At 38.8% G+C, this 27,226-nt stretch overlaps 1 protein-coding gene across 10 annotated transcripts in view; it reads left to right on the plus strand.

The window, feature by feature from the left end:
- The window catches only part of ABCC5 (ATP binding cassette subfamily C member 5), a 79,258-nt gene that overhangs the window by 8,770 nt on the left and 43,262 nt on the right, over nucleotides 1-27,226 (plus strand). For 4 of the 10 annotated variants that reach the window (XM_062582759.1, XM_062582749.1, XM_062582750.1 and 1 more), the window contains exons 3-18: nucleotides 7,218-7,375; nucleotides 7,637-7,792; nucleotides 8,547-8,694; nucleotides 13,362-13,595; nucleotides 13,709-13,882; nucleotides 15,195-15,342; nucleotides 15,822-15,970; nucleotides 16,628-16,735; nucleotides 18,532-18,882; nucleotides 20,960-21,031; nucleotides 21,179-21,303; nucleotides 21,891-21,963; nucleotides 22,514-22,717; nucleotides 23,397-23,540; nucleotides 24,968-25,070; nucleotides 25,751-25,935. In XM_062582759.1, coding sequence (XP_062438743.1) covers nucleotides 7,218-7,375; nucleotides 7,637-7,792; nucleotides 8,547-8,694; nucleotides 13,362-13,595; nucleotides 13,709-13,882; nucleotides 15,195-15,342; nucleotides 15,822-15,970; nucleotides 16,628-16,735; nucleotides 18,532-18,882; nucleotides 20,960-21,031; nucleotides 21,179-21,303; nucleotides 21,891-21,963; nucleotides 22,514-22,717; nucleotides 23,397-23,540; nucleotides 24,968-25,070; nucleotides 25,751-25,935 — 2,532 coding nt within the window. Of the gene's footprint in view, nucleotides 1-7,217; nucleotides 7,376-7,636; nucleotides 7,793-8,546; nucleotides 8,695-10,859; nucleotides 13,596-13,708; nucleotides 13,883-15,194; nucleotides 15,343-15,821; nucleotides 15,971-16,627; nucleotides 16,736-18,419; nucleotides 18,467-18,531; nucleotides 18,883-20,959; nucleotides 21,032-21,178; nucleotides 21,304-21,890; nucleotides 21,964-22,513; nucleotides 22,718-23,396; nucleotides 23,541-24,967; nucleotides 25,071-25,750; nucleotides 25,936-27,226 lie in introns of those variants that run through there. The other 6 variants (XM_062582752.1, XM_062582754.1, XM_062582755.1 and 3 more) reach the window with 6 other exon arrangements.

Raw genomic sequence — 27,226 nt, forward strand, 5'->3', positions numbered from 1 at the left:
ACTGTTGTTGCTGTATCCAGAGCAGACTTGTAAGCCAGCCTACTCATGTCCAAAGGTAGGCAAGGGGCCGATTCAGCTGTCACTGAAGGAAAGCTTGCAGTATCTTTTCCATTATAGGATTTTAGTGTTTGAGGCATTCTGCCCCTATGGTCTTAAAATCCTACACTAAAGAATCTTTAAGAACTATCATAAGCAGCTAGTAGAACTGTCCAAGCTTGATTTGAAATGAGACAAATGACTTGTATGCAGGAAGTACTGGTACCTTGAGGTACTGAGAGGGTAATTAATTTTTGAACATCCATATTCTGGTACTAAGGAATAGTCAGCTAAAGTCCTGGACTGTATGCTGTGAACACTGTCCCATAAATGAAACTTGTATTTCATTCCCATTTGAGAACTAACTTCTGAGCTGAAAGAGATGCATCAAAGTTGCCCTATATTTGGAGTCCCGGGTGTTCTCTTTGAGCTTACTAATTGTTCATTCTTCACTTGGGTTGGGTTGCCTCTTGCATCTGGAAGCATAAGTTGGTACAGGAAAGGGAATAAATTGTGTCGCATCAGGCTGGGGAAATGCTGTGATTTCAAGGCTTGTGCTGTCGTTCACTGGTTTCATTCCACAGAAACTTGAGTCTAAAGAATCTTTAGATGTTCCTGATGTTGTACTAAATTAACCAGTACACCTGCTGTGACCCAGCTCAGACATAGCCTGTTTGAAGAATGCCTCCAGCATCCTGCAGTTTTTTGCACGTAGCCCAAGAAAATACATGAGCAAGTCAGGAGCCAAATACTCAGCCTTAGTGGAGGCTAATCCGCTTAGTGAGGAGTTTAGTTTCCCAGCTTTGTGGTCAGCACACATCTGGGGAGCTAACTTTAAAGGGCAACTTATTGTTAAGGCTGATCATTATTTCTCATTCCACAGGGGTCTGCATTACTGTATTGTTAGTGTACGTGAATTGTAGCTCAAGTTCTGGATGAATAGTGTAGAGTCTCAACTCTGAGTGAATGCCTTATTTAATTACCTGATCGTGAATGCTAGATTTAATGCAAAACAGAATATGGAAGAAACTATACTCAGCAAGGACTCTGTGAACTGAATGGAAATGCTTAGTCTACAGCTGTCCTGACTGGAACATTTGAATCTTCACAAGCATACCTATGCTGAGCTTGTTTGGCTACAGAGCCTTGATATCAGTGCCAAGTGTTACTGGGAGACTCCTCTAATCTAAGGATGTATAAGCTCAGGTTAGCTTTAAAACTGATTCAAATGCCAACTTCAACTTCTGCTAATTCTAGCTCAGAAATGAGCAACTGTGGATGTCTTGTGTAATGAGGCTACATGCAACTGGTGGGAGTGAATGACTTTTTTTTTTTTAGGTTGAATTTTGGAACTCTTGTGGCAAGTCGGAGCACAGCTGAAGAGCTGATGAGCTTTTCACTTAAGAATATAGCACAGCTGCACTTCTTTCTAGATTTGGATGAGTGGTTGGTAAACACTCCCCCCTCCTCCAGTAGCAGAAGCTGAGAAGATGACAGACATGAGCTTTCATTTACACCCCACTCCTCAGAAGGCAAACAAAAATGGAGGCCCTAATCTCTTGATTTGTTTGTTACAGCAATTCTGGAAGTTGTAACCAGAATTACTAAGTATTGAAAGCTGCCTGGTAGTCTCTTCCATCTGGTACTATGTGAGCTTAACTGTGCTGCTTCTACTTTACAATCAATGCATACAAGGCTGAATGACTCCCTCTGTGCCCACTGTCAGTGACTTAGTCTGCTGCTTCCTGCCCCTGCTTCAGTGAGGCAGCTGGTATGAATGGATAATAAAACAAACGAGTCCTAAGTAGGCTCATGTTCTCATCAGGGTATTATAAAGCATTCTAGCTACAAAGTAGGCTGGGCATCTAATGCTGCAAATCTCCTTATTACTACTTTTATAGATTAAAGTACACTGCATCAAATCTGGAGTGAGAAAGGACTGCCTTCTCAGTGGAGCATGAAGTTGACAGCACTTTCTACTTCAGACAGGGGCAGATATGACAATGTTGAGAACTGCAGGCCTACATACCTCCTTTCTAGCTACTCCTGGATTCAGTCACTTCCAGAAATCTGGACAGCAATGCTTTGGGGATCACATGTGCTACCTGCAAAACCAGTACATAAAAATTGTAACCCCTTTCAAGTGTGGATATGCCTGAAGAGAGCGAGAGGAATTTCTGGGAAGAAGGGTGCAACTAAAACTTCTAAGTATCTCTTCTTGGAATCTTGTGCTATTTTTAATTATCCTGAAGCTAAATGGAACAGTTGCTTGTATTCTTTTCCAGCCTTTGAAAACTAATTTTGTTTGAAGCATCAGTCCTATAATAAAGAAATAAAGCCTGTTAAATACTTAAATTGCTGTTTAGCCCAACATCTGTTAGGCAGGAGTAGAGAGCTGTCTTAATTCCACTCCTCCCCACATACCTACTGATTCTTGAGCTCTGTTGTGCTGATCTGTTAGTTCCCCTTTTACCTCCTGTTACCAGGAACTTAAATGTGGGAGTGAGGCCTGGTGATCCCTGCCTTGAAAGGGATCTTAAGATCTAACTGTAACTTATTTACAAGGTGGGGGTTCCTGTTCTGCAGCACTGCCAACATTAGAATTCTTCATTTTACTATATAAATAAAGCAATTGTAACTCCCTATAATAAACCAACTGTAGCAGCTTTTCTGTTCTATAGCAGCTGTAAAGGCTAGTGGAAGAAGATTTCACATCTGCTGTAGTTTCCTCTGTGCTGCAGGGAAGAAGCTAGATCTCCTCTCATTTTATTGCTGGTCACTTGAGTCCTGGAAGACATTCTCTCTTGTGAAAGAGGCCATAGTTAGCTGGTGGGTGGGATTTGGCTCTTGGTGTGCATACAAAGCCTATTCTTGTCTGCAAGAGCAGAGGGTGGAAAGGCTGTTGTACTTGGCCTTCAGGCCTCTCTGGTTTTATTACAGTCATTCTATGCTATGGTTGCCAGCCAATAAATTGCTACTATATTCTCAAATATGAGATTGCCTGTGTGGAAGGCTGACACCTTACTCTTTTCTCATATCTACAACTGTCTGCCTCCCTTCTCCTGTAACCTCCTCATGCTCATGTGGATAAAGGTTCATGTTTCTTACTTAGTGGGTATTTAAATGTTTCTTCATATTCCTTCTCCTTGTAAGGTTTGTTTGCCTTCCTGCCTAATCTTCCTGGTGCCTCTTTTGCTTCTTAGTTAACTGAATTTGTCTTGCTTCCCTTTGATATCTTGTAAATTTGACAACTTTGTAGTTCGGTTACTAGATCTAAATGTTCTTGGCCCTTTACTGTGACCTTGAAATGTGGACTGTACAACTGGTACTTCTGTCTGCTTGTATGAGCAATTCTTTCTCTTTGCCTTGAACCACTTTTCCTTTCCTTGCCTAGCTTTTCTATTATGGCATGTCTTGAGCCAAGCATGGCCCTATTCTGGCTTTTCCTCAAGTTACCTTCTATAGCTACCAGCAGTATGATCGATTTATTGACCTTAGTTAAGGAAACAGTGATGAAAAGCATTGGTAGGGTTTTGTTTCCTTTGCCCTAGTTTGCAAAGGGAGGCCATTCAGAGAGGGACAAATCTCCTCTACGGTAGCAGCATGAGCTTCTCTTTCCCTGCTTATCTTTTTGCTAACTGTTGAGGTTTAAGAATGAGACAAGATCACAGGTGTGTGGCGATAACTTCAGAATTTTCTCAATGGCTTATGGCTAGGGCTTAAAACTTGAACTATATTGCTCCTTCAGTTAATTTTCCCAGTTATCTGTTGAATTATATTGACCTGTACCCAGATATGCTACAGCTTCACCAAACTTGGAGAGCAATACCATCACCTTTTCTTAGGGGATCTGCCCACAGGTTTGAAAACTTCGTATAAAGTCCGTTATCTCTTACTAAGAGACACTGAGCAAATGGTCCCTATTTGCTCTCTGATGTGTGTTTAATAAGCCACGCTATCCTATGTGAATTTGTGGTTTTCCCATTTATAGTCCATTTATGCATTTGAGCTTTACAGTATCATATGATAGAGAATTCTGAATTTAAATTTCACCAAATACCTCCATTCTTTTGTTACAAAAACAGTTGGTGATCATTTTTTGTCCTCTTTGTGCCATTCGTGATTTCATAGACCTTTCAAATACTTGTGCCTTTTTTCCCTCCTCCTACTTGGCTGAAGAGTTGCAGTGCTTTATCATTGTGCAGAAGCTATGCTAACCCCAGCTGTTCTCCTTGCTGATAGTTATTTTAAGTATAATATCCTTTTTGAGCTGAAACATCTGAGGATAGACTGTGATATTCAAAAAGGAGGCAAGCCCTGGGAGATTTAAGTGTTGTAATAATGTCTTCTGCTTTATTCTATGTGTCTTTCCTAACAAATTTTCATCATCCTTTTGCCTTTTTGATGATGCTGAGCAGTGAACTGCTGTTTTTTGAGAAATGCCTCAACAACTCTATGACTTTTTTTTTTTTTTTTTTTTTTTTTTTTTGTTCCTGGTTAGTGATATCTGACTTTTTCTGAATATTTCTTTGCATTTATTGATGGGAAGGGGTTATCACCTGTTATATTATTTCTGTTGGCATTAATAAGCTGGTGAATCGTGCCAACTGGTCTTTGGTATCATAGCCATGGTTTCTTAGACATACATTTCAGTAACAGTGCTGGAGTCTATTATATTACATTGCTGATGACTTCTTCAAGGTTTTAGTTGGCAAGAAAACCAAATTTGCTGACAATCAGGATGCTGTCAGTCGATAAACATTTAAAAACGTAATAGGAGTTTGGAAACCTAAGGTTAACAGTGTTTTTTATATTACTGTTTTACTCTAGAAACTACATTGGTTAAAAACTGCATTTCTCATTACTGAACTCTGCATGCTTTTAAGATTTCTCTAATACAAGACAAAATTGTAGGGTATTTTTTAGAGCCTTGTTGTGTAGTGGTGTAACATGTTTGTTTCTTGAGTTGTATATATGGGATTTTAACAATTTTGCTAATCTTGTGACATTCAGAGTCTTCCTGCCCACATGTTTTCACTTATACTTCGCTGTATGTCAAGATATTATAAATGCCTTTCAAAGGGAGTCACTTTCTAAAAGCTGTGGGGGGGAGGTTGTTTTGTTGTTTTCTTTTGAATCAATAAATCTCTCCCTTTTTTGCAGTGAAAGCTCTGTTGAGCAACTCTTCAGAGTGTAATTATTTCCAAAGTGAGTGTTTAGGAACTTTGTCTTTGAACTATCTAAAAATGAAGTGTTGTATAATTGGACTTTCTTACCAAAAAAGCTCCTCTTGTTTGTAAATGATGGAAAGCTTTACATTTATGCTGTTTTTGATTTTTTGGATGACTTTTTTGAAGTGTAGGCCCGTGTTGTAATGACAGCAGGTAGCTCTACTCTGAAAAGCAGTAATTCTGCGAATAACCTGTGGTGGAGTTTATCAGCAATAGGCTGTTTGGGCAGATCTGTCTGGCTTTCATGCAGATGGATAGCACAGCAAACTAGCTATAAATTCCACTACTGTACTCAGAAAAGCTGCAGTGCAAAGCTTTTTACCCCCCCTGCCACATCCTGTGAGACATTTTTGGCTGGTCCCATATTTATGTTGCTTAGGTTAGATTTAGTGAGGAAGTATTGCCCTCAGTGAGTCAGTGATTGAATACAACTTACATGAGAAAACTAATTCAACCTTCAAATGTTGCACATTTCTGAGTAGCTTTATGTATCATATTGTTGTTACATTCTTCTATTTTCTCATTGTTCAGCTGTCGTCTTTTGTAATCCTAGCGATAGATTTAGGTAATAAGTTTTCTGAGACAAGGACCATGGATTCTTTATGACAAACTTAGACAGTATTTTAGTACTTAAGTGAAGGACAGGCTTATACCATTATCGGTTTCCTGTTCTGGCTCTTCACGTGAGTGAAAGCTATTTGGTGGCTTAATGTACTATGTACTTAGATGTTAACATAGTATGAGCTAAGTTTCAGACAAACAGTGACATTTCTGGGGGGAAAAAAAACAGAACAAGAGGTTGGGAATTAAATGCTTGTTGATAACAGTCAGTGCTTTGTGGACATTGTGTTTTAAAGGAAGCTACAAGGTGGTTACAGTTGCTATTTTCAGAGAAATAAAATAACCTTGTTCTAGTAAGGCAACTAACATGGGTAAATACAGTATCTATTCTTGTGAGAGAGCCAGGAAGATTTTAAAGTCAGAACTGGGCTCATCCACAAAGTAGCTCAATTTCGAAGAACTAGAATACAAACAAGTAATATGACACTGCAATAAATAGTCAGTTACGTTACCAAAAGCAATACTGAGCCCTCTCTGAATATAGATAGCAAGTTCATGTCCTCAGATGCTTTTGCCACATCTGACTTTTGATCAAAATGTTTATTTGAACTCTATAACATTTTGGCTTCTCTCTATCATTGCTATTTCCTTTCTCCTGTTAGAATTTACAGTCTGCATTTTGTTAAGGCTGTGGAAAGACTCTCTTGAGATACGGTTTGCTTTTTAAGCAATTCTTAATAAAGCTGCTGAGCTATTGAGAAGTATGTCTGGGAGCAGAAAGAATTCTTGTCTTTGTTTCCTTTACTTTAGGGGAAAAGCAATAAACATGTTAAACTATTTTTTCATAATACATATTTATGTTTTTGATCGAATCCAATGCACTTTTGAGGCAGAGCGTTTTAGAATTCTGAAAATAATTTGGCCTTTCTGTGGATATGAATATCTGAATTATGCTAAGAGGGCATAAGCTTATCAAGACTGTGTGTCTTAACTTTAGTGCATAAGCTAGTAACTGATTTCCTGAACTGAAGAAGAATTGGCATTGTAAGATACTTAGTTTCATAATTTTTCTCCATTGTATTTCCTTTCCCTGAAACATTTTATCCTGAGGCAAGATTCAAGACTTGGATAGACCAGCCTTACCTTGTCTGTCACTTATCCTTTGAATGCACAGGCACAATGCTGGCTGGCATTAATTTGTTACACAAACAGCAATTATATGATCTATAATTCATATCTTTGCTCGTTCTCTAACGTATTTAAACAATGGTGACTGTTGTTGTTGCAATGATTTACAGTAGTAAGAGGTCTGAAGTTGCTGCAGTCAGGATTTGGGGAGTTCAAACACAGCTTTGATTTCTCACTATGCTGTCTGTCTTGTAAAAGCAGATAGAATGCCAGGATGCCTTAGAAGCAGCGGCTCGTGCGGAGGGCCTTCCGCTGGACACCTCCATGCACTCCCAGCTGAGAATGCTAGATGAAGAGCATCACAAGGGCAAATACCACCATGGCCTGAATGCACTGAAACCCATAAGGACTACTTCCAAGTAAGTCTTTAGGCTGAAGATAAACTGATACAATGTCTGTTTTTCAAACCAATCATGAGGTAGGATTGCAGCTGTAGATCTGCTGACTGATACTGAAAACATCAGGATTTGTTTAGCAAGTACAGCTTGCTTAGGCCAGATGGAACTTTGAGTACTTTCAATGGGAGGAGACTTTGATTTTCTTGGGGGTTACAATACTGGTTCCTTTTTCACGTGTCTGTTTTTTGTGGTTTTGTTTTTGTTTGTTTTTTTTTCTTTTAGACACCAACACCCTGTTGATAATGCTGGGCTTTTCTCCTGTATGACCTTCTCCTGGCTCACTCCTTTAGCCCAAAAAGCACACAAAAAAGGGGAATTGTTTATGGATGATGTATGGTCTTTGTCAAGGCATGAGTCTTCAGATGTCAACTGTAGAAGGTAGATGTGTATTGGTCCATATTATTCTCATATTTCCTTTTTTTATATGTTAATTTGTAGGCAATGATATGATATTGCCCTATAACAGCAGCACTGATATTTTTGTTTTGCCTTTCTCCATCAGCGGAATGGAATTTAGTTTTTTATCCTGCGTAGACCGCTTCTTCCTGCTACATTTCCTGTGTAATCTCATTGATTTCTATGAATGCAGTAGAGGATTTTGTCTCCAGGAAGGTTTTGCAATTCCTTTTCTGATTTTGCCTGTTTAAACTTTGTTTTTTAAGCAAAGTGGTCTCTCAACAGTTAGCTTGAAAAAAATCTGGTACTGAAGTAATGGTAAATATTGAAACTAGCAAGGTGATTTGTATATGGATCAGATCTTGCAATTAGGCTAACCTGTTATGGCTAATGAGAATTTTTCTCGGGTTTTCACTCCACAAATCCTCTGCCAGATCAGAAAGGAAAGGTAGTGATAAGTCAATGACTTAAGAGGGCCAAAGAGACTTCAGGCAAAGCAAAATTCGTCGTTTTTCATTCCTCTCTTAGGAGGAAGTAACAAAGCCTAGAGATTTCAAGGCAGAAATACTTCTCTTCACCTTACAGAATGAACCATGTATTCATTTCTTTTTAAATTTAGTGATTTTATGTTTCTGTTAGTTAGGAAATACTTGGAAATGTCACAGAGCCAAGTGTCTGTGAGTTTGTACTGATTACTGCGGTGAAAGATTTGTAACAGGGCTTGTCTTTTTATTAGGCTGGAGAGATTGTGGCAAGAAGAACTGAAAGAAAATGGACCTGATGATGCTTCTCTCCAGAGGGTCGTGTGGATCTTTTGCCGCACCAGACTCATCATTTCCATAGTGTGTCTGATGATCACGCAGCTGGCAGGTTTTAGTGGACCAGTAAGTAATATCCATCCTTTTTTTTTTTTTTTTTTTTTTTCTAACAGCTCCAAAGGGCTCCATTTCATGCCCGATTGTATAATATTAAGGTTTCATGCAGAGTCACTTAAATGTTTTGACTAGTTAGAAATTCTGATGAGGCAAAATTCCAAAGTGGTATGATAATCTAAGACAGGCTTCTTACAGCTGATGGATCAGTTGCTGAATACTGAGGCCAAGTTTTTGGAGAAGGGAGGGGAAGCTTAGGTATCTTGGAAGAAATTAACGCTTGGTTTTTCACTTTGTTTTTGAGTTTAGTTTAAAGTTCTTTGTTAACTGGTTTGTGGTCTTTTTACATTAAACTCTTATGTGGAGATCTTTTGATTGTATTTTATTTTTGATTTGGTAAATTTATTTTGTAATAAAATTCAGTATGATAGAACATTAATCTTAGATTATTGGCATTAGTAGCACAGTCTTCAAGAGGTGGAACCAAACAATTTTATTAGTGCACTAATTAAAACTTATGTAAGCAGGTCTGGAGAAATCTGTGGGTATAGTCTTTGCTGATCCTACAGAGAATGGTCAGACAGGTTTCAGGTATAAGTGTTAGAGTATGGCATTGCCTCTAGGAACTGCTGCTGTTTGTTGCTATGGGTCGTAATGAAGATACAACATATGGGACTTGACATTCACACCATTTTTGTCACCTGTTTGTTGCACATACTGTGCAGATTTGCAGTTGAAATTTTGACTAAATTTATTCTCTACACATTTCCCTTGAGGAGTAGGAGCATTATTACTGCTTGTAGTACACGTTTCAGTGTGCTGGTAAGCTGAAGGTTCATTTCTTGGGTAAGTACACTTGGGTGCACTCTTAGGTGAAATGTCTTTTTAAAATGTTTTCCTGCTTTTAAATTTCTTATAAAAATGTCTTGCTTTTTAAACCTTTTAAAAGTTTGCTTTGTTTCATGTAATATGAATAACAATAAATGTTTTTGTGGTACTATTTTCACAGTAATAATTTATAGTAGCTTGTGTTCTTTATAAAACATTTGAACATATTTTGGTAATTAACAATAAATCATGATTAAGGTTTTAACAGCACTAGCTTTCCCCAAGAAGAGCTTCTGTCGTTGTTTCACTACAGGGCTTTAGTAGCTGCTTTTATCTTTAGCAGAGAACTTGCAGCAGGGTTGCCCCTAATTTCTTTAGAGTAATTTCCTCAATCTGTCACAGCCAAACTACTGAATGGTGGGGGAGGAGGAGGAGAAAAACAAACCAACTTGACTAAGTTGGGGGCTAAGGTTGCTATTGATGCTTGATTTGGATATTTTAAAATTATCTATGGACATATGCCTGTTTGTAGGCAATCTTATACTTTCCTCTGAATAATGAACCATGCCTTTTTGGTTCCATCATTTGGCATGAAAAATGAGTCTTTACCACCCCTCCTCCTTGTTTGCTAGAATGGCATGCCTCATGGATATGCCTATGCTGTCTCTTCTGAAGTATTGGTGCTTTCCTGTATTGTTATACCCTTTCAGTCACTTGAAGGTGAAAAGGGAGATCATCAAAAGCACTTGATTTGACCTTACGTATTGGCAAAAATTATCAAAATGGAGTTAAACGCTATGTTACACGGCAAAATTTTGAATTGAATTTTTATGACCTTAAAATGCCAGCCAACAATTGTGGCTTTTCTCATGAGCATTGTGATGGTTATAGCTGGAAGGGAGTTGTTGCAGGCTTCCTGTCTAGGTGTTTTGATATCAGGCAGATCCTTCAAGGATCTTCTGCTTTTTATTTTGATAAGTTTTACATCTGGCACAGTGTCTAAACCTGTAGTCTGGTGAAAGACAGCTGCATGTGTCAGACTGCCTTGTAATAACCATCAGAATGTACTAGTATAGGTGAGATAATACTTATCTTCAGTGAATATTTGCTGCCAGTTAACCAAAACTTTCATGTTTGAGTTGAGGAGCAACAAAGTTCTTTGATTCTCTAAGCACAATCAGTTTAACTCCAGGTCTGAACAATATACCTGTTTGCAACTGTTCAGAGCTATTCTTCCAGTTTGGGAGATGGGGAAACTTGTTATCTCAGTGGAGTACAGCTTGACAGTTTGGTCAGTTATTGGAAGGGGGTGTGGTAAGCTGCTGGAGGTAAGTTTACCACTTTCCCAGTTGGCTCCAGTTGCAGCCTGCACTGTGCTGTCGCGCACTGGCTGTGGTGGGGACACCCGCGCTGCAGTGGGACCAGTGACAGAAGCTGTTCTTTAGAATTTTCAGGATGGCTGTTTTCCGCGTCAGAATGCGGCAGTCCTGCTGGGCAGAGCCGACGCCAAGAGCAAAGGTAAGGTAATGTTTATTCAATGAGAATGCTTAAGACAGCCAAGCAGCTAGTATCAGCTACTACGGTGATAGTCACAGGAATTCCTTTTCCCTTTTAGTTTGAAATTGAGGGGGTTTTTTGTACTGTAATTTGCTTGTTTTGTAAAGAATTTTATGCTCCATTTTTTTCATTAAATTAGTTTGAATTCAAACAGTATGTTCTCAGATGTAAATGTTATCTCTGTGCGACAATTTTCCTCTCACTCTTCAGAATTCTTTGATTTGCTGTTTCCTCTCTTCTTTCTTCTGGAGGGGGAAGGGGGAGATATAATGTAAGCTGGTCTCTATTTCATCACGGGAGATGCTGATTCTATAAAACAGTGCTGAAAAATTGCACTAAAGTTTTGAGAGGAATGAGACCCCAGGAAACATCTTCTATCTTTATACATCCTCTCTTGGAGACTTTCAGCAATGCTGTGGTGTGCGAGAAAATGCTTGCAGCCTGCGACCATGCTGAGTTACAGCTCATGAGGAATAAGGGGGATTTTCACCCCACTGCTCAGTGACTCAGTTGCATATGTTGGATTGAATACTGGAAAAAGAAGTCAGTAATCTTCTTAGTAACTGCAAACCAACTGTATGCAGTTGTGTCCAAACAGTGGATGTAAGACAAAATCCAAGTAAAGATAAGGTTGGAATGCAATAGATCTGTGAATGTGAGCTCCTAACATTTGTTCAGGGATTGAAGTGTAAATTTTCTCAGAGGCCATTCTAGAACCTGATGGACATCTGGCTTTAATTCACACCTGGGAAAATGAAAGAGCAAAATTATTTACAGCATGTTTCCTTGGTTCTGAGATACAGACTTACTTTCCTCAGAACAGATGAATTTTATCTCCGTTTTTTTTTTCTGTTATTTGGTGCTGGGCTATAGCTATTGATACCTTTGCTGAAATAATGGGGGTTTGTTTTTTTTTCCCTCTCTCTTCACACTGTAGAGAACTCTTATTTGCAAAACCTGGCTTAGCCAAGAGGACTTCAACGGACTGAAAGGCTTCTCAAATATTTTCTTTGATCTCAGATTTTTTTTTGTTTGTTTGTTTTTGTGGGCAAAGGTAATCCTCTGCTTTGTATTAGCATATCATAAGCACCAACATCTTAAAACATCATTTATTGAAGTGTTCTTTAGGAAATCTCCTTTTGTTATATATGAAGCCTTTTGTAGCATACTTTCTAAACCAGATTTCAGAATCTGTGCAACCTTGGAAATCCCTCCCCACTGGCATCTGCAAGTTTGACTTCCTTTTGGACTTCATGAACGTATATTGGTTCTGATTTTGTATCTTTTTTTGTGTATAGTTTCAAATCCAGTTTGTTTTTGAGGCTAAGACTGACTGTTAGATACTAGCCCTTTATAATTATCCTGTATGTGCAGATTGTATGTTTATACAATGCGCTCTACCTTTTGTATAGTGTTTGTGAGATGTTGTCATTTTAAGATGGCACTCTGTTTCAAATAAAAACCTGTTGTTTCTCAGTCAATAGTACTTAATATTGCTGGTGATTTTGAGTTATATGATGTTATGTTGTGCTGCTGGACCACAAAGAGCTGGAAGTGGGAATCAGTGGTTTGGGGGCTACCTTCTTTCTGCAGGTTATGTTTGAAATGTGATTCCTGAGGTAAAGTGTTTATGGTTTTGGAGGGAGAGGGGATGGGGAGGAAGTGAATGGTTAATTTTTTCCTTTTTTTTTTCCCCTGCCCCTAATGATTTTATGGTGTTACATACCTTGTGCTTTCTGCTTGTTTTTTTCTTTACTATTAAACTGCTGATGTTTATTTCCAGGAATGTTTTGCAAATGTCCTTCTCACTCTTCCCCACTACAACTGTAGGTACATTGTTCCTTTTTATCAAATAAGCACGTTTGAAGCAAACCAAAGATAAAATAAGAAAGGTCTTAATGTCATGTAAAGGAATGTCTCTTAATGTGCTCAGATGTATAAATAGTGACTATATTTTAAAACTCTTCTATATGATAATGCATATTTGCATTGCTTTCAGCTGACAGATTTATGTTAAGTTAGAAGACACTGAGGATTAGAAGTGTGCTAAAAGGGATGTGGTCCCAAATTAAACTCTCTTTACTTACCAAATTTGACTTGATGCTTGGCTCTCAGCAGGGCTTTCTATTACAGTACTTCTTCTATTGACATTTTTTACTTCTAGAAAGAAGGTACTATTTCAAATGGCTCTTTTAAAAGCAAAGTAGCCTACTTATTTTCTAACTTAACATAAAGTTGTTGCATGGTCGTCTGGGATGATGGGTGTTCATGCAGGCTTGCATTTCTTCCTGTAGGCATTCGTTGTGAAACATCTCTTGGAATATACACAGCAGAGCGAGTCCAACCTGCAGTACAGCTTGTTTTTAGTTTTTGGCATCTTTATGACAGAAATAGTGCGATCCTGGTCCCTTGCACTAACCTGGGCTTTAAATTACCGCACGGGGGTTAGACTGCGTGGAGCTATCTTGACAATGGCATTTAAGAAAATTCTCAAGCTGAAGAATATCAAGGAGAAGTCTCTTGGAGAGGTAAGCCGTGGTATCTTCTTGAAAACTTCAAAATGGAAAGAGATATGCTGTATGTTCCTTTGAGGGTGAGCTGTGTCTGAAAACCTAAATAATCCATTATATGTATTTTTCAGCTCATAAATGTTTGTTCCAATGATGGTCAAAGGATGTTTGAAGCTGCAGCAGTTGGCAGCTTGTTGGCTGGGGGCCCTATTGTGGCTATCTTAGGAATGGTTTATAATGTGATCGTTCTGGGTCCAACAGGCTTCTTGGGCTCTGCTGTCTTCATCCTTTTCTACCCAGCAATGGTGAGTTAAAAAGACTTCAGTAATCCTTCAGATGCTTAATTTTTCTTAGTTCAGACATGTATAGTCCTGAAAAAGTGTTGAACTAGGTTAAGCCCATTTATGGTGCTACATGATACTGAAGTTGTTCCCAAAGATAGCATAAAAAGCAGAAATTTAGAAACACAAAACTCAACAGTGGTAAAAAGAAATTAGAAAATTATTTTATTCCATAAAAATTATTTATTTCCATAAAGTGATCAGATTAGACTTTGAGATAAATGTGCATAGCTAAGTTACACTGAAATGAGCAAAGCTCAAGTATTTGTGGTTGAGTCTCAGAAGACAGAAGGCCTTGGGTTGTGTACAAAGGGGAGAGGCTCAGTATTACATGTTTCAGTCAAGAGCACACCACACTTAAAAGATACTGAAGAGCACCTATCTGAGAGAGAAGTGTTCTTGGTTAGATGATACTGCCTCTACTTCTGCTTAGCTGTGAAATAGGCTAGTCCAAGCCAAAATCTTATTGCCTCTAAAGTGTGCTGTAAGGCTATTGAGGATTTGTCACTGTTTTCAGAATCTCCGTTTTAAAAAGCAGAGAGGCAGAATACTGTGAGGTCCACTTCAGTCTAATTTATCTGCAGAAAGTTAAAGATGAACATAATGGGAATTATGTTCCAAAAAAAGGTAATGAGAAGGGGTAGGGTTTGATCATCGTTGCTAGTTCTTTTCAGCAGTCTTTTTGTATTGAAGGAAATTTGAAAAGGATGGCAGAGTAGGATACTTAGTAATGAAGTGTGTTGTTTTTGCATTTCAGGAAAGGAATGGGATGAAAGTACAAATGCAAAATACTTAGGAACACATGAACAACTATTTCTTTTTAGATTGGTTTGGTAAAGATGTTAATATTGTTTAAGAACCTCCTAGCACTGGCATATTGTAAAACTAGATCTGGCTGTGTAAAGTCCAGCTCTTTCTTATACCTTCTAGGACCAAATGCTCATGTGATTATGCGGACTAGTTTAGTTTGTCTTAAGGTTGATGTGTTTGGAAGTTCAGAAACGTTAAAGAACCTAGTACTATTCAATATTGTTAAAAGCCCATTGCTTTATTTTCACCAATTTTGTTTTTATTGAGACTTCTTATTATGAGCTTAGTGTTCAGTGCACATGGGGTGGGAGGATACTGTTTATGTCAAAATGACAGCCTTCTTGACCCGTCACTGAAATTCTGTTTCAGATTCAAAATTTGCTTTTCATGGTAGTTAGGAGTACTTGAATGTACTTGCCATTTTGGAGACGCTGCTAATGTTGTGTGGTGATGCTTCTTGTTTCAGATGTTTGTATCACGCCTCACGGCTTATTTCAGAAGAAAATGTGTATCAACAACAGATGAACGTGTGCAGAAGATGAATGAAGTTCTTAATTACATTAAGTTCATTAAAATGTATGCCTGGGTCAAAGCATTTTCTCAGAATGTTCAAAGTGAGTTTGTACACAATCTGTAAATGTTTCCTTTTGTACAAATGCTCCATTGCTTACTATCCTGGTGCGTCCTCCTAGCTTTGTACCAAAATTTTGATGCAAATGCAATGTAATAACACAACCATTCCTCAAGCTCATGTTCCTCTCAGGCATGAAGGGCTGGAAGAACGCAGTCCTGTTTCACCTTCTAGCATAATAATGTTTGTGACTTTGCTCAAATTTTTAAATTTTGTTCTATTTATAAATCATATAATATGCAGACTGCTTCATTTTTGATAAAAGTAAAAAGACTTCTGTTGTTATGGAGATTTACAATTATATTTGCCTCTCTAACTGTGGTTCTTACAGGGTGGTATGTGATAAATGCTAAAGTGTAAAGTTAAGCCTCTTTGGTGTTTCTAGTGCTGTGGATAGTGTCTGCTGTTTATGTACCCCTCTGACTCCTACTTCAAACGTGGTGCCCCTATTTATATTTCTAGAAATTCGGGAGGAAGAACGTAAAATCTTAGAGCGTGCAGGCTACTTCCAGAGCATCACTGTGGGCGTGGCTCCCATAGTTGTAGTTATTGCCAGTGTGGTGACGTTTTCTGTCCATATGATCCTTGGCTACGATCTTACAGCAGCTCAGGTAACTGGTTAGCTTGTCAAAATGTTGAAAATATTCTTTCCAATATTACTACAATTGCTTTTCCATTAAGCTGCAATGAGGATACTTGAGATCTCTTTAACGTGTTCTTTGTTCATGAACTGGCTCACAAAAATGAATATCTGATGAATGTTGACAGCAGCAGATGTATTGTTGCATTTTGTGCAAAAAGCTTTCACAGTGCTGTTTGAGCCCTGACCTTCTCCAGGACAGGTTTTGAACTGAAATGAACTAGCATTCTTAGGTGCTATTTTGGTTGGGCATTGGGATTACTGGACATTTTCTGTCTTAATGTGTTTGGATGCAAACAGCAAAGATCCATCTCTTTTTGTGAGTTAAGACAGGATTCGAGCACAGGTTTTCAAAAAGTAATAGCTAAATGCAGAATTTTGCTGTCACTTTCAGTGGACCTGCAAACACTGAAGATGTCTGTATTGGTCTGTTACAAAACACTGGGGAAAGAGTTGGATGGATCTGCTGCTTTCTGCTGTTCCAGAATGTGTTCAGTCTTGAAATGGCTGTTCTTGAATTGTGGACCTTTTCCATGGCTCTGAATTGCTGCTATGTACCTTTAGAAGGTTGGAATTGCTAGTGGGTAAATTGCATCAAATATGATTTTCTTCCTTGTCTTGTTTTTAGGCATTCACAGTGGTCACTGTGTTTAATTCAATGACTTTTGCTCTAAAAGTAACACCTTTCTCAGTGAAGTCTCTATCTGAGGCGTCTGTTTCTGTTGACAGATTTAAGGTAAGCAGTCCTTTGGCCTTATGCTTTTATCTATCGGTATGGAGTTTTGTATGTGTATAATGGATGCCAACAGGACACTTTAAAGCCAATGCTGTTTCAATGTCTGAGGAGTTCTTCTTTACACTTACTACTCCAGATTATTATATCCCACAGAAAGGATGCAAAGCCAATCGAAGAATATTAGAGATTTAAGATGATACCACTATGGGAAGCAAAATGTTCTTGTTCAGTGATTGCAGAGTTTTTAGGTTGACCCCTGTTAGAGATGAGATGCTGGACTAGGTGCCTCACAGTATAATAATTGTTATACTCTTTTAAAACTGTCCCTGTGTAAAGATGGTGCAGCATGCCTACAAAGAAATTCTGCATTTCACCAGTGAAACTCCTTTTGGAAATGTCACATGCATTATATTGGCTGTCTTTGCACAAATCAGTAGTGTTTTACTCGTAGTCATGAAGAACAGTGGTTTTGTGTTTTCAGAGTGGATTAGGTGTGACTGAAATTCTTGCTCGTTGTATGAATAATAGACAGTTGTGATCCAACTAAACAAAATCTAGGGTAGAGAATTATAGTCCAGATGACACAAGTACTCCTATTTCATTCTTCAATCCCTGTGAATAAATACACTATGTGTACTTAGTATGAACTCAGAGGACAGGCCTTTATTTTGCCTTCTCTTGGAGGCAATAGTGCATTGCAAGGCTATTTCCAAATAGGATAGTGACTCCGTATGTGAAAATACTGACAAGTATATGGATTCCATGTGATAGAACGGGAAAAGAACAGAATGGATTCCATTCTTGAAACACATTTGAATGAGAGGAATATAATCTGCAGAGTGATTGAGAGATCTCATTGCTTTTGAGCATGTTTGTTTAATCTTTTGTATGAGTCACGCTAAGTCAGGCTTTCTTAAATCCAGTTACACTGAAAGGATTTTTTTAGGGGAAAACGAGGAGAGGTGAAATTGTTTACAATTTAAGACTGTAAGCAGTGTATTTGTTTAGGGAGTGTAACACAAAGTGAGGATACTGTAATGTCACAAAAATCTAATTGGCTTTCTGGTTCTGTAAATGAATGAATCATACGTCTGTAAGGATACTCAGGCATAGCAATCACAAGAGTAAGACTGGAATTTGAGATTTCTGTAATTGCAAAAGGCTTTTCAGTTCATAACATAGGTTATGTAAATGGAAATCATTTTATTTTGTAGTTTATTTGTGTGAAAAATCTCTTCCTACTGTTTTGATTATAAATATTGATGGATGTGGTGGAGAACACGATACAATGGATTTAATGGCTTGATTATTATTGTCATGCAGTGCAAGATCGTCCAAGTCAGATTACTTTTTCCCAGCAGCAAATGTACCCCTTCTGTATGAGGCTGCAGTAAGTCATTCCATCTCCTTCTGTAATGAGCTGGTGTGCAGGGCAAGTAAGTCACTTTCCCTCCTGGTGACCTCTGCTCTCCAACCCGCATATTCTGCTCATGTATCTTGTGCCTGGAAATTACAGAGCCGGAATCACAAACAGTGTTACAAGAATAAGCCTCTCCCATCCAGAATATTGCAATTCTCTAAAAATCTTACTGTATCTAAGTGCTTCCACCACATCCAGGAATACCCAGGCCACTTAGCAGGCCTGGAGTTAGTTTACACTAATGAGCTACCTTTTGCTCTTCAGCTTCCTCCCACTGTATAGCCTGATGTGTTTTGCTGCGTGAGTGTGCCGTAGGCTTGTCTCCCAGTCTTGACCAGGTGTCTCATCTTTACACCTCTCTCACAACTCCTATCAGAGTTTATTTCTAATGGAAGAGGTTCATATGATAAAGAAAAAACCAGCCAATCCTCACACCGCGATAGAGGTGAAAAATGCTACCTTGGCTTGGGACTTCTCCCATGCCAGCATCCAGAGCTCACCAAAGTTGACCCCCAAAGTGAAAAAAGACAAGAAAGTCCTGAAGGGCAAGAAAGAGAAAATGAAGCTGCAGAACGAGGGACAGCAAGCTGTGCTGGCAGAGCAGAAGGGGCATCTTCTAGTGGACAATGATGACCATCCTAGCCCTGAAGAGGAGAACAAAATCATCCACCTGGTTAATCTTCGGCTTCAGAGGACTCTCTACAACATTGACTTGGAGATAGAAAAGGTAAGCAAAGAGAGGAGAAATTAATCTGGGCTCTCAAAAGATTTTTTTTCCTGTCTGTCCCTTGGAATAGAGAACTGTGTATTTTTGCATGAAGCACAGCATATTGGCTGATACACTGGAGCATATTAGTGGCTGATACACCTGAGGGCTATGTTGCCATTCAGAGAGATCTGGACAGGCTCGAGAGCTGGGTGGAGAGGAACCTCATGACGTTCAACAAGGGCAAGTGCAGGGTCCTGCACCTAGGGAGGAATAGCCCCGTGTACCAGTACAGGCTGAGGGCTGACCTGCTGGAAAGCAGCTCTGCAGAGAAGGACCTGGGAGTGCTGGTGGAAAACAAGTTGACTGTGAGCCAGTGATGTGCTCTTGTGGCCAGGAAAGCCGATGGTATCCTGGGCTGCATTAGGAAGAAGAGTCAAGGGAGGCGATCCTGCCCCTCTGCTCAGCCATGGTGAGGCCTCATCTCAAGTACTGCATCCAGTTTTGGGCTCCCAAGTACAAGAGAGACATGGAGCTACAAAATAGAGTCCAGCGTAGGGCTACGAAGATGATTAGAGGACTAGTACATCTCTCCTATGAGGAACGGCTGCGAGAGCTGGACCTGGTTAGCCTTGAGAAGAGAAGACTGAGAGGGGATCTTATCAATGTGTATAGCTACCTGAAGGGAGGGCGTCAAGAGGATGGGGCTGAACTCTTTTCAGTAGTGCCAAGCGGCAGGACAAGAGGCAACAGGTACAAATTGAAGCTCAGGCAGTTCTGCCTGAACGTGAGGGGGAATTTCTTCCCTGTGAGAATGACAGAGCACTCGAACAGGTTGCCTAGAGAGGTTGTGGAGTCTCCTTCTGTGGAGATATTCAAGGCCCTCCTGGATGCAATCACAGCATGCTGTAGGTGACCCTGCTTGAGCAGGGAGGTTGGACTAGATGATCTCCAGAAGTCCCTTCCAACCTTACCCTCTCTGTGATTCTGTGATATTGCTCTTTGTACACTTCTGTAATATCCATGGCAGCGGTAGTAGCTAGGGTGTGGTACCTGATCTTGATGTGAACAACAGTGCTGGTTTTTAGCAAACAGTTCCTGCAAACAGCCTGTGAAGCACTGTAGGACATATAGCTGTCATCCTGTTGCATTTAACTGGGGATTTTGCTGTTTGTATCACTCAATACAGTGTATGACCACGGAACTTAAAGAATTAGTGGGACAACGGAGATATCAGTAGAAGTTTTATTTCTGCAACAATTTAATAGTTTTGTGGGCTTTCATCCATACTCTGGATGAACATTTTAGTGATTGGGTGTTCTAATGGAACATAAAAGTAGATTTTAATTGAAGAATGTGTAGTTAATTTCTCCCTGAGAATCTGTGTATAATAGAATGATACAGAGGGATTTTCAAGAAATTAAAAGCAGCTGGAGTCCTCATTTCAAGATGAGTAAAGCATGTAAAATGTTGAAGAAAAAGCGTTACATTTAATACATTCCATCTTTTTCTTAATAAAACAGTATTACAGTCTGGTACTTGGATACTGTACTAATACAATCCATGCAGCTACCAAGATACTTGTAGATACTTTTTGGTGTGTGTGTGTGGGGGGGGGGAAATGGTGGAGAGGGGGAGTTTTTTGGAGGGGAGGGTTTGGGAGAAGGCTTTGGGCGGGGAGTTGTTTGGAGCTCTCACCCACTGAAGGCAGTGGAAAGTCTGCTTTTGGACGAAGTTCTTGGAAACAGCTCAGTGTCTTCTGTTAAGACAGGCCTTGGTGCTTTAGGCCGAGTGCAGCATTCTCTGGGAGCTGTCCCGTGCCCCATCAAAGAAAACTGATCTTAAAACATACTGCTTTTCACCTGTGTTGTTCGTTCAGTTTTAGCCTGTAATGGGATAGTGTTCACTGTTTATTTTTCTTGAGTTAACATATTGATTCAGTCTTTTTTTCTTTTTCAATTTGATGTGCCTTTTTTTCAGCTGGCATTAATGTGTTGCTGTCCCCTCTGAGGTACTGTAGATTGTCCAAATTCTGAACAGGATGGGGAATGTAAGTAATGAGTACCATAATAACTTTTCTTTTTTCTTTCCTGTCTAGGGAAAACTTGTTGGAATTTGTGGTAGTGTGGGGAGTGGAAAAACTTCACTTATTTCCGCTATTTTAGGACAGGTGAGAAATTCTGTTTTGACTTGCCATGCTGTTCTTTCCTATTTCACTTATTTTGGAAAAGTGAGTTCATTCCCATTGTATCCTGTAGAAGAAAGGCTATTCTAAACATGGAATGACATAATTTTAAAGTTTTTTCTTTTATTGCAGATGACCCTACTGGAGGGTAGCATTGCAGTAAGTGGAACATTTGCTTATGTGGCCCAGCAGGCCTGGATTCTCAATGCGACACTTAGAGACAACATTCTCTTTGGAAAGGAATATGATGAAGAAAGGTTTGTTCGAACGATTTGATTTTTGTGACAATTTAGTAATTCTTGACCCAAGTGTGGGAAAATTTAATGTAGTTTGCTACTTTAGAGTCTGTCTTTAATACTTAAATGAGTTTCCTTTAAGAGCCTACTCTCCTATTTGTGGTCAGTCTGGCTGATGGCTGTCAGTGCTTCTGTTATCATTTGTTTTCAGTGGGGGCTATAGCTCATGTTGCAGTACTGTCTGACCTCTCTAACAGCTACTGCAGAGCAACACTGAAGTGCTAGTTGCTCTTGCATCGCCGTTTCTAAACACAACAACTGCTGCTTGCCATGTGCTAACACTTTATGTGGCCCTTTCCCAGTGGGGGCCTTCCCTGGGGTCTATGCTGGTTATCGCTGGAAAGAATTTGCCTCCTTACCTACACGGTACTTCAGAAGTAGATAATGAATTGCTGTCCTCAGTTTCTTGGGAATCCAAAGCGGATCATCTGCTTTAGGCTGTGGGAATGTCTAATGTTTATGTAAAAAGTGAAATGATGATGTGTTAGCTAGGCACCTTGTGGGGGTGAGGGGGAACCCTTACTGTTGATCTACCTCCTTTTCCTTAGATATAATACTGTGTTGAATGGTTGCTGTCTGAGACCTGACCTCGCCATCCTTCCAAATGGGGACCTGACAGAGGTACAGATTTTGTTTGTAATAAATTAATTAGTGGATAGAGAAATGTAGGATTTTGGCTTGGCAAACCAGACTGGGATGAGGGGAACATCAGTCTGGTATGCATATAAGCCAAGCTCTGAATGTGATATTGCAACTTCCTGAGCTTATCAGTGTAGGCCTGGACTACTGAAACTGAGCTGTGTCATGTTTTTGATTTGGAAGTTGATAGTTTAGGAATTTTTCATTGTGTCATAAATTTAGTTGCTTTTACAGGCCCAATTTGAACTTGATTTAAAATAGCTAAGAAAAACATGACTGTGTTAATACAATAAGTAAAATAAGCAAAGAAATACTGTCATATTTGAAGCATATTAGCCTTCAGTTTGTTGATTGTATAATACATTTCACAAAGAAGTGGATGCTTAAGGCTATAGAATGCATGTAGTGTTGTATGATCTGTTTCACATTTTTCACATTTCAGTCACCTCACAAGCTTTTTTTTTTTTTTTTTTTTTTTTTTTTGTGCTGCATGGTCTTGTAAAACCAAAATAATGGGTTTATATCTGTGCAGATTGGTGAACGAGGGGCTAACCTGAGTGGAGGACAGCGTCAGAGAATCAGTCTGGCTCGAGCACTGTACAGTGATAGGAGCATTTATATCCTTGATGATCCTCTTAGTGCCTTAGATGCTCACGTAGGAAATCATATTTTTAACAGTGCAATAAGGAAGCACCTGAAGTCAAAGACTGTCCTTTTCATCACTCATCAGCTTCAGGTACAACATCTCTCATACTTAGAGTTTCCTGAAATGCTATTTTAGTCAATTCTTTTCATACAAAAGACTCCATGTTCTGACCTGTTACAGCACAACCTTGTTTCTCTAGGATATATGATTTAGATTAACAAACTAGGTTTGCAAGTATGCACAGAGCACAATCTGATTCTTTAGCTGATACTGGTGTGTACTTGGCTGATGGGTACTGGTAGTACTTAGCTAAAGAAAACTTACCAGAAATACAGATACCTTGTTCTAAAACATTTCTTGCCATAAAGTTGGTTTATCACATCAGAAAATGCTTAGATTTGATATCAGTGATGTATTCTGGGATTTTTTTGCTGTATTTTGTGCACAGAAATAATACTAATCGGTATATCAGGATTTGCAGAATTTAAATATCCTAAATTCTGTCTTCCATAATAGATTGTCTGTGATAGAACACACAATTTTTGTGCATATAGAGTGAGAGTAATCATGGTACTCTAGTCAATGCAGGACCTTTAAAAAAAGAAACGGATAAATATATTAAAACAAAACAAAACTGTACCTCAAAGGTTTGTTACTTCATCTTACTCCACACCACCAAATGTCTTTAAGTTATGGAAAAAAGCTCAGGTGGGTATGTATCCAATTACTGGACATAATAAAGGCTTATTCTCACTGCTATTTTCTCTAGTATCTTGTTGATTGTGATGAGGTGATTTTCATGAAAGAAGGCTGCATTACTGAGCGAGGAAGTCACGAGGAACTGATGAATTTAAATGGTGACTATGCAACCATTTTTAATAACCTACAGCTGGGAGAAACACCACATATTGAGGTACTTGTTTTTACATTTTAAAGTTCTCTAACTTTTCTAATGAGATAAACCAAATGATGTAGTTTGAAGAAGACTGGAAAATGACTTCCTGTGTTGATCTGACCCATAGATTTTCTATGGAATATTCTGTGCTTTATTAGCACTTCCTATTTTGTAGTTTGTATTTGAGGGATGTACGATAGAGATATCAACTTTGCTTGTGAGCTGAAATGAATATGAAATAAAATGTATTATTTTCCCTGGTGATGCTCAGAGCAGAAAGTTTCTCCACTCTTTCTGTATACACCTCATTTTAACTTGCCTCCAAATTGGCTCAGAGATAATCCAACCTTTGTCCAACTTTTCTTTCTGGATCTTTACTTCTCTTTCACATAGCACGTGATTACTGAGGCACAGCAAAAATGACGCAACTTGTCCAAAATTTATTTGAATGTTGGAAATGTAACTCCGAAAATGCTTTGTTTCTTGGAGTTTTGGGAAAAAATCTTGTTGCTTGAGACTGCTTGAAGCAATTGCTCTAAATCCTAACTTGGATTTATATTTTAGTCAGTGGATCATCCTTTCATGTTTACAAAAAAATGTAAATGAACTATAAAATAACAAGAACCAATCAATAGGACATGCCTTTAAAATTTCAGCAATTTAATTTTCCCTCCTTTTCTCTGCTCGTTTCCTGAGGATATTTTTTGGAGTTAGTGAATTTGCTGCTTTTTTGATGACTAAGAAAGGTATATTGAAGTTAGATGCTCTGTAGTTTGCCGTGTGTTAAGATCTCCCTTCCTGACGTAGAGGATGGGAAGACAGTGTATAGGGGAGTTCAGTAAATTGATCTAGATAGTTGATGAACAGATAGTAATTTCCATTTGTGGGAAGATGACTAAGTTTAGAACAGTAATTGTGGGCGCCATTTAGTGTTTGGATGTTTTATTTCTGGAAGTCTAAGTTAACGACTCTTTATATACTACTTGAGCTCTTTTTGGAACAGTAACAGTTAAATTTTGGAAGAGAGAAACATTTCATATGAGGTTTCCTGAGAGGAGTTCTAGGGTGTGTATATGGGCAGAAAAAAAACACTGTTAATAAAATTGTTTATTACTGCAAAGGATGATTAAATCTTTACGTTGGCAGCGGCATTCCTTCAACCAGTACATGCACAGTGTCACTGACCCTAGAATTACCTGACAACACTGCCAGTACATACTGATAGCAGTTCAGGTCAATAGAAGATGAGAATTTAATCCACCGGGGCTGGCAGTCATCTCTAACAGGCGGAGGAGTATCGTCCTTCATACAAATGCTAAGCTATTGAGAGCATTTGTCTTCCTGAGAAGGCAGCTTATAAAAGTTTCTGTTCAAATGTGAATATGTTTAAAAAATATATATATATTCTAGTATGCTTAGTGCTTTTTTTTTTTTTTTTTTAACAGATTAATATAAAGAAGAACACAAACAGTTCACTGAAAAGACCCCAGGATAAAAGTACCAAAGCAGGGTCTATGAAGAAGGAAAAAGTTGTGAAGAAGGAAGAGGGTAACTGTGTAATCAGATTTGTGGCTGTGATTACCTTATACCCCAATTAAGTTCAAAACTTTTGCTTTCCAAGTGTGTTGTGAATGTGCTTCTGAAGTTTCAAAAGCTGTCTGAAGTCCTGGTTGCCCAGTGTGATTGATGGCACACAAGCAGTGATCGGAGAGTATTCAGTAAACATGAGTGCTTATATGATGTTTTTAGTGAGGCTAGCACAGGTCAGATACCATAAGCACAAAGGAACTTTTAGTACCCTGTCACCCACACCACCTTTCCCTTCTATCCCAAGAGGGCAGAGTATACAGCTTAGCACTGGCAGAGTCCCGGGGAGACCATGTCATTTTTGTATGAAGAATATGAAGGTCTGACCTCTGTTTGGGTATTCTCTATTTAATGTTAACTTTAAACTTTGGTAGGATTAAAAGAAGCAGTGGTGAGGATGATACCAGCCTAATATTTGAGTCTGTGTTGACCAAACTTTTTCAGTCCTACTAAGATGCAAATGACTAATGGTGCAATGTGACTTTTTGCAAAACTATCTGACCCATTGAACTCAGTTAAATAATGGCTGGGTTTTTGAAACTATCCTACAGAGTGTGAAAATTCCTCAAATGTTCTCAAACTTGCGGAAGTTTCATGGTATGGCTTTTCTTTACTCACTTCTTCCTTCTCTTGTTTCACAGGCCAATTGGTGCAGCTGGAAGAGAAGGGCAAAGGCTCTGTCCCTTGGTCTGTTTACGGTATCTACATTCAGGCAGCTGGAGGTCCTTTTGCTTTTCTCATCATCATGGCACTCTTTGTGCTGAATGTGGGCAGCACAGCTTTTAGCAACTGGTGGCTGAGTTTCTGGATCAAGCAAGGCAGTGGAGTAAGATTAATAGCATTTTTATCCTTACACATAAGGGACAGGGGGATTTCTCACTGATAGTAATCCTGAGCAATCCTATGGGAATAAATGGTTCTTCCTAATGTAAGCAAGTTACAAAACTCCCCAAGAGGTAGTCTCACCAGAGAGAAGTTATTTCCAAGAACTGAGAGCTCCATTTAAAAGAAAGATATAACAGCTCAAGTAGTCTTATACTGCCCTCTTGTTCTTTGTCTTGGTTAGTCTAAGAAAAGGAAGGGAAAATGTAAAAGGAGCCAACAAGCTGCAGAGGAATTACTAATTTTAGTGATTGCTTTTATTTGAATGTGACTTTACATCTAACAGGATAGTCTTTCTTGTCAAAGTATGTGACTGTAAGTTAAATGACTTGTGGGAGTTCCTTTAAAGAATATAATGATCTGGGATGCTTTGGGATTTTTCTCCCTTTAGGAGCTTTGATTGTGAGTTTTGTAGCATTTAAAGATCAAAATTCAACAGAATTAAAGGAAAAAAACCCTCAGAGAAGGGATAATAAAGCACAGATAGGCAGCAATGCTTAAATAAACAATGGGATCCTTAAATATACTGAAGGATTAAAAAGAAGAATAAAAGAGAGAGGGGATGATAATGTGTAACAATGTTCCAGTGAAGAGAATTATGGAACAGTGTTTGATAAGGAGACAGCGCACAACACGTCCAGAGTGAATTGTCCTGTGAAACACGAATGGTGGCATGCAAGTATCTGGCACTGTTAGAAGAGCACAAGAAATAATAGGCATGAAATGGAAGGTTAGGAATCAAATATAGTGATCTTTTAGGGAGCTGTTGATACCACAGCAACTGCAGGAAGAGAGTGCCTATTGCCATAGTATTTTCAAAGATATTCTAGGAAAAAGGCTGAGGACTACAAATCTGTAAGTCAAGTATCCCTGCTAGGGAAAGCTTTTTGAAATATTCATGGAACGTTGAAATGTATACTGGAAAAGCATGGTTCTGTTCAATGGATATGAATGGTATGGAGCTGAGAAAGATAAATTATACCAGATGATCTGACATGATTGTTAAGTGAAAAAATGACTTACCTGAAATACAGTTTAAAGAGGGATCGAGCAGTCAATATGAATATTAAGAGTCCAGAGTTTTTACAGTTCATACAAGAATTTTGGAAAATGAAAAAAATGTGCTTTGGGATTTCAACTATTTCTGACTACAATAAGCTCTACAATAAAGATCATATCTTGTCCCACATCCATATACTGTGGAAATTTTGCACCTTCTGTTTTTGCAGTGTCTG

Source organism: Rhea pennata, chromosome 9 (genome assembly GCF_028389875.1).
Source record: "Rhea pennata isolate bPtePen1 chromosome 9, bPtePen1.pri, whole genome shotgun sequence".
NCBI classification, from domain to species: domain Eukaryota; kingdom Metazoa; phylum Chordata; class Aves; order Rheiformes; family Rheidae; genus Rhea; species Rhea pennata.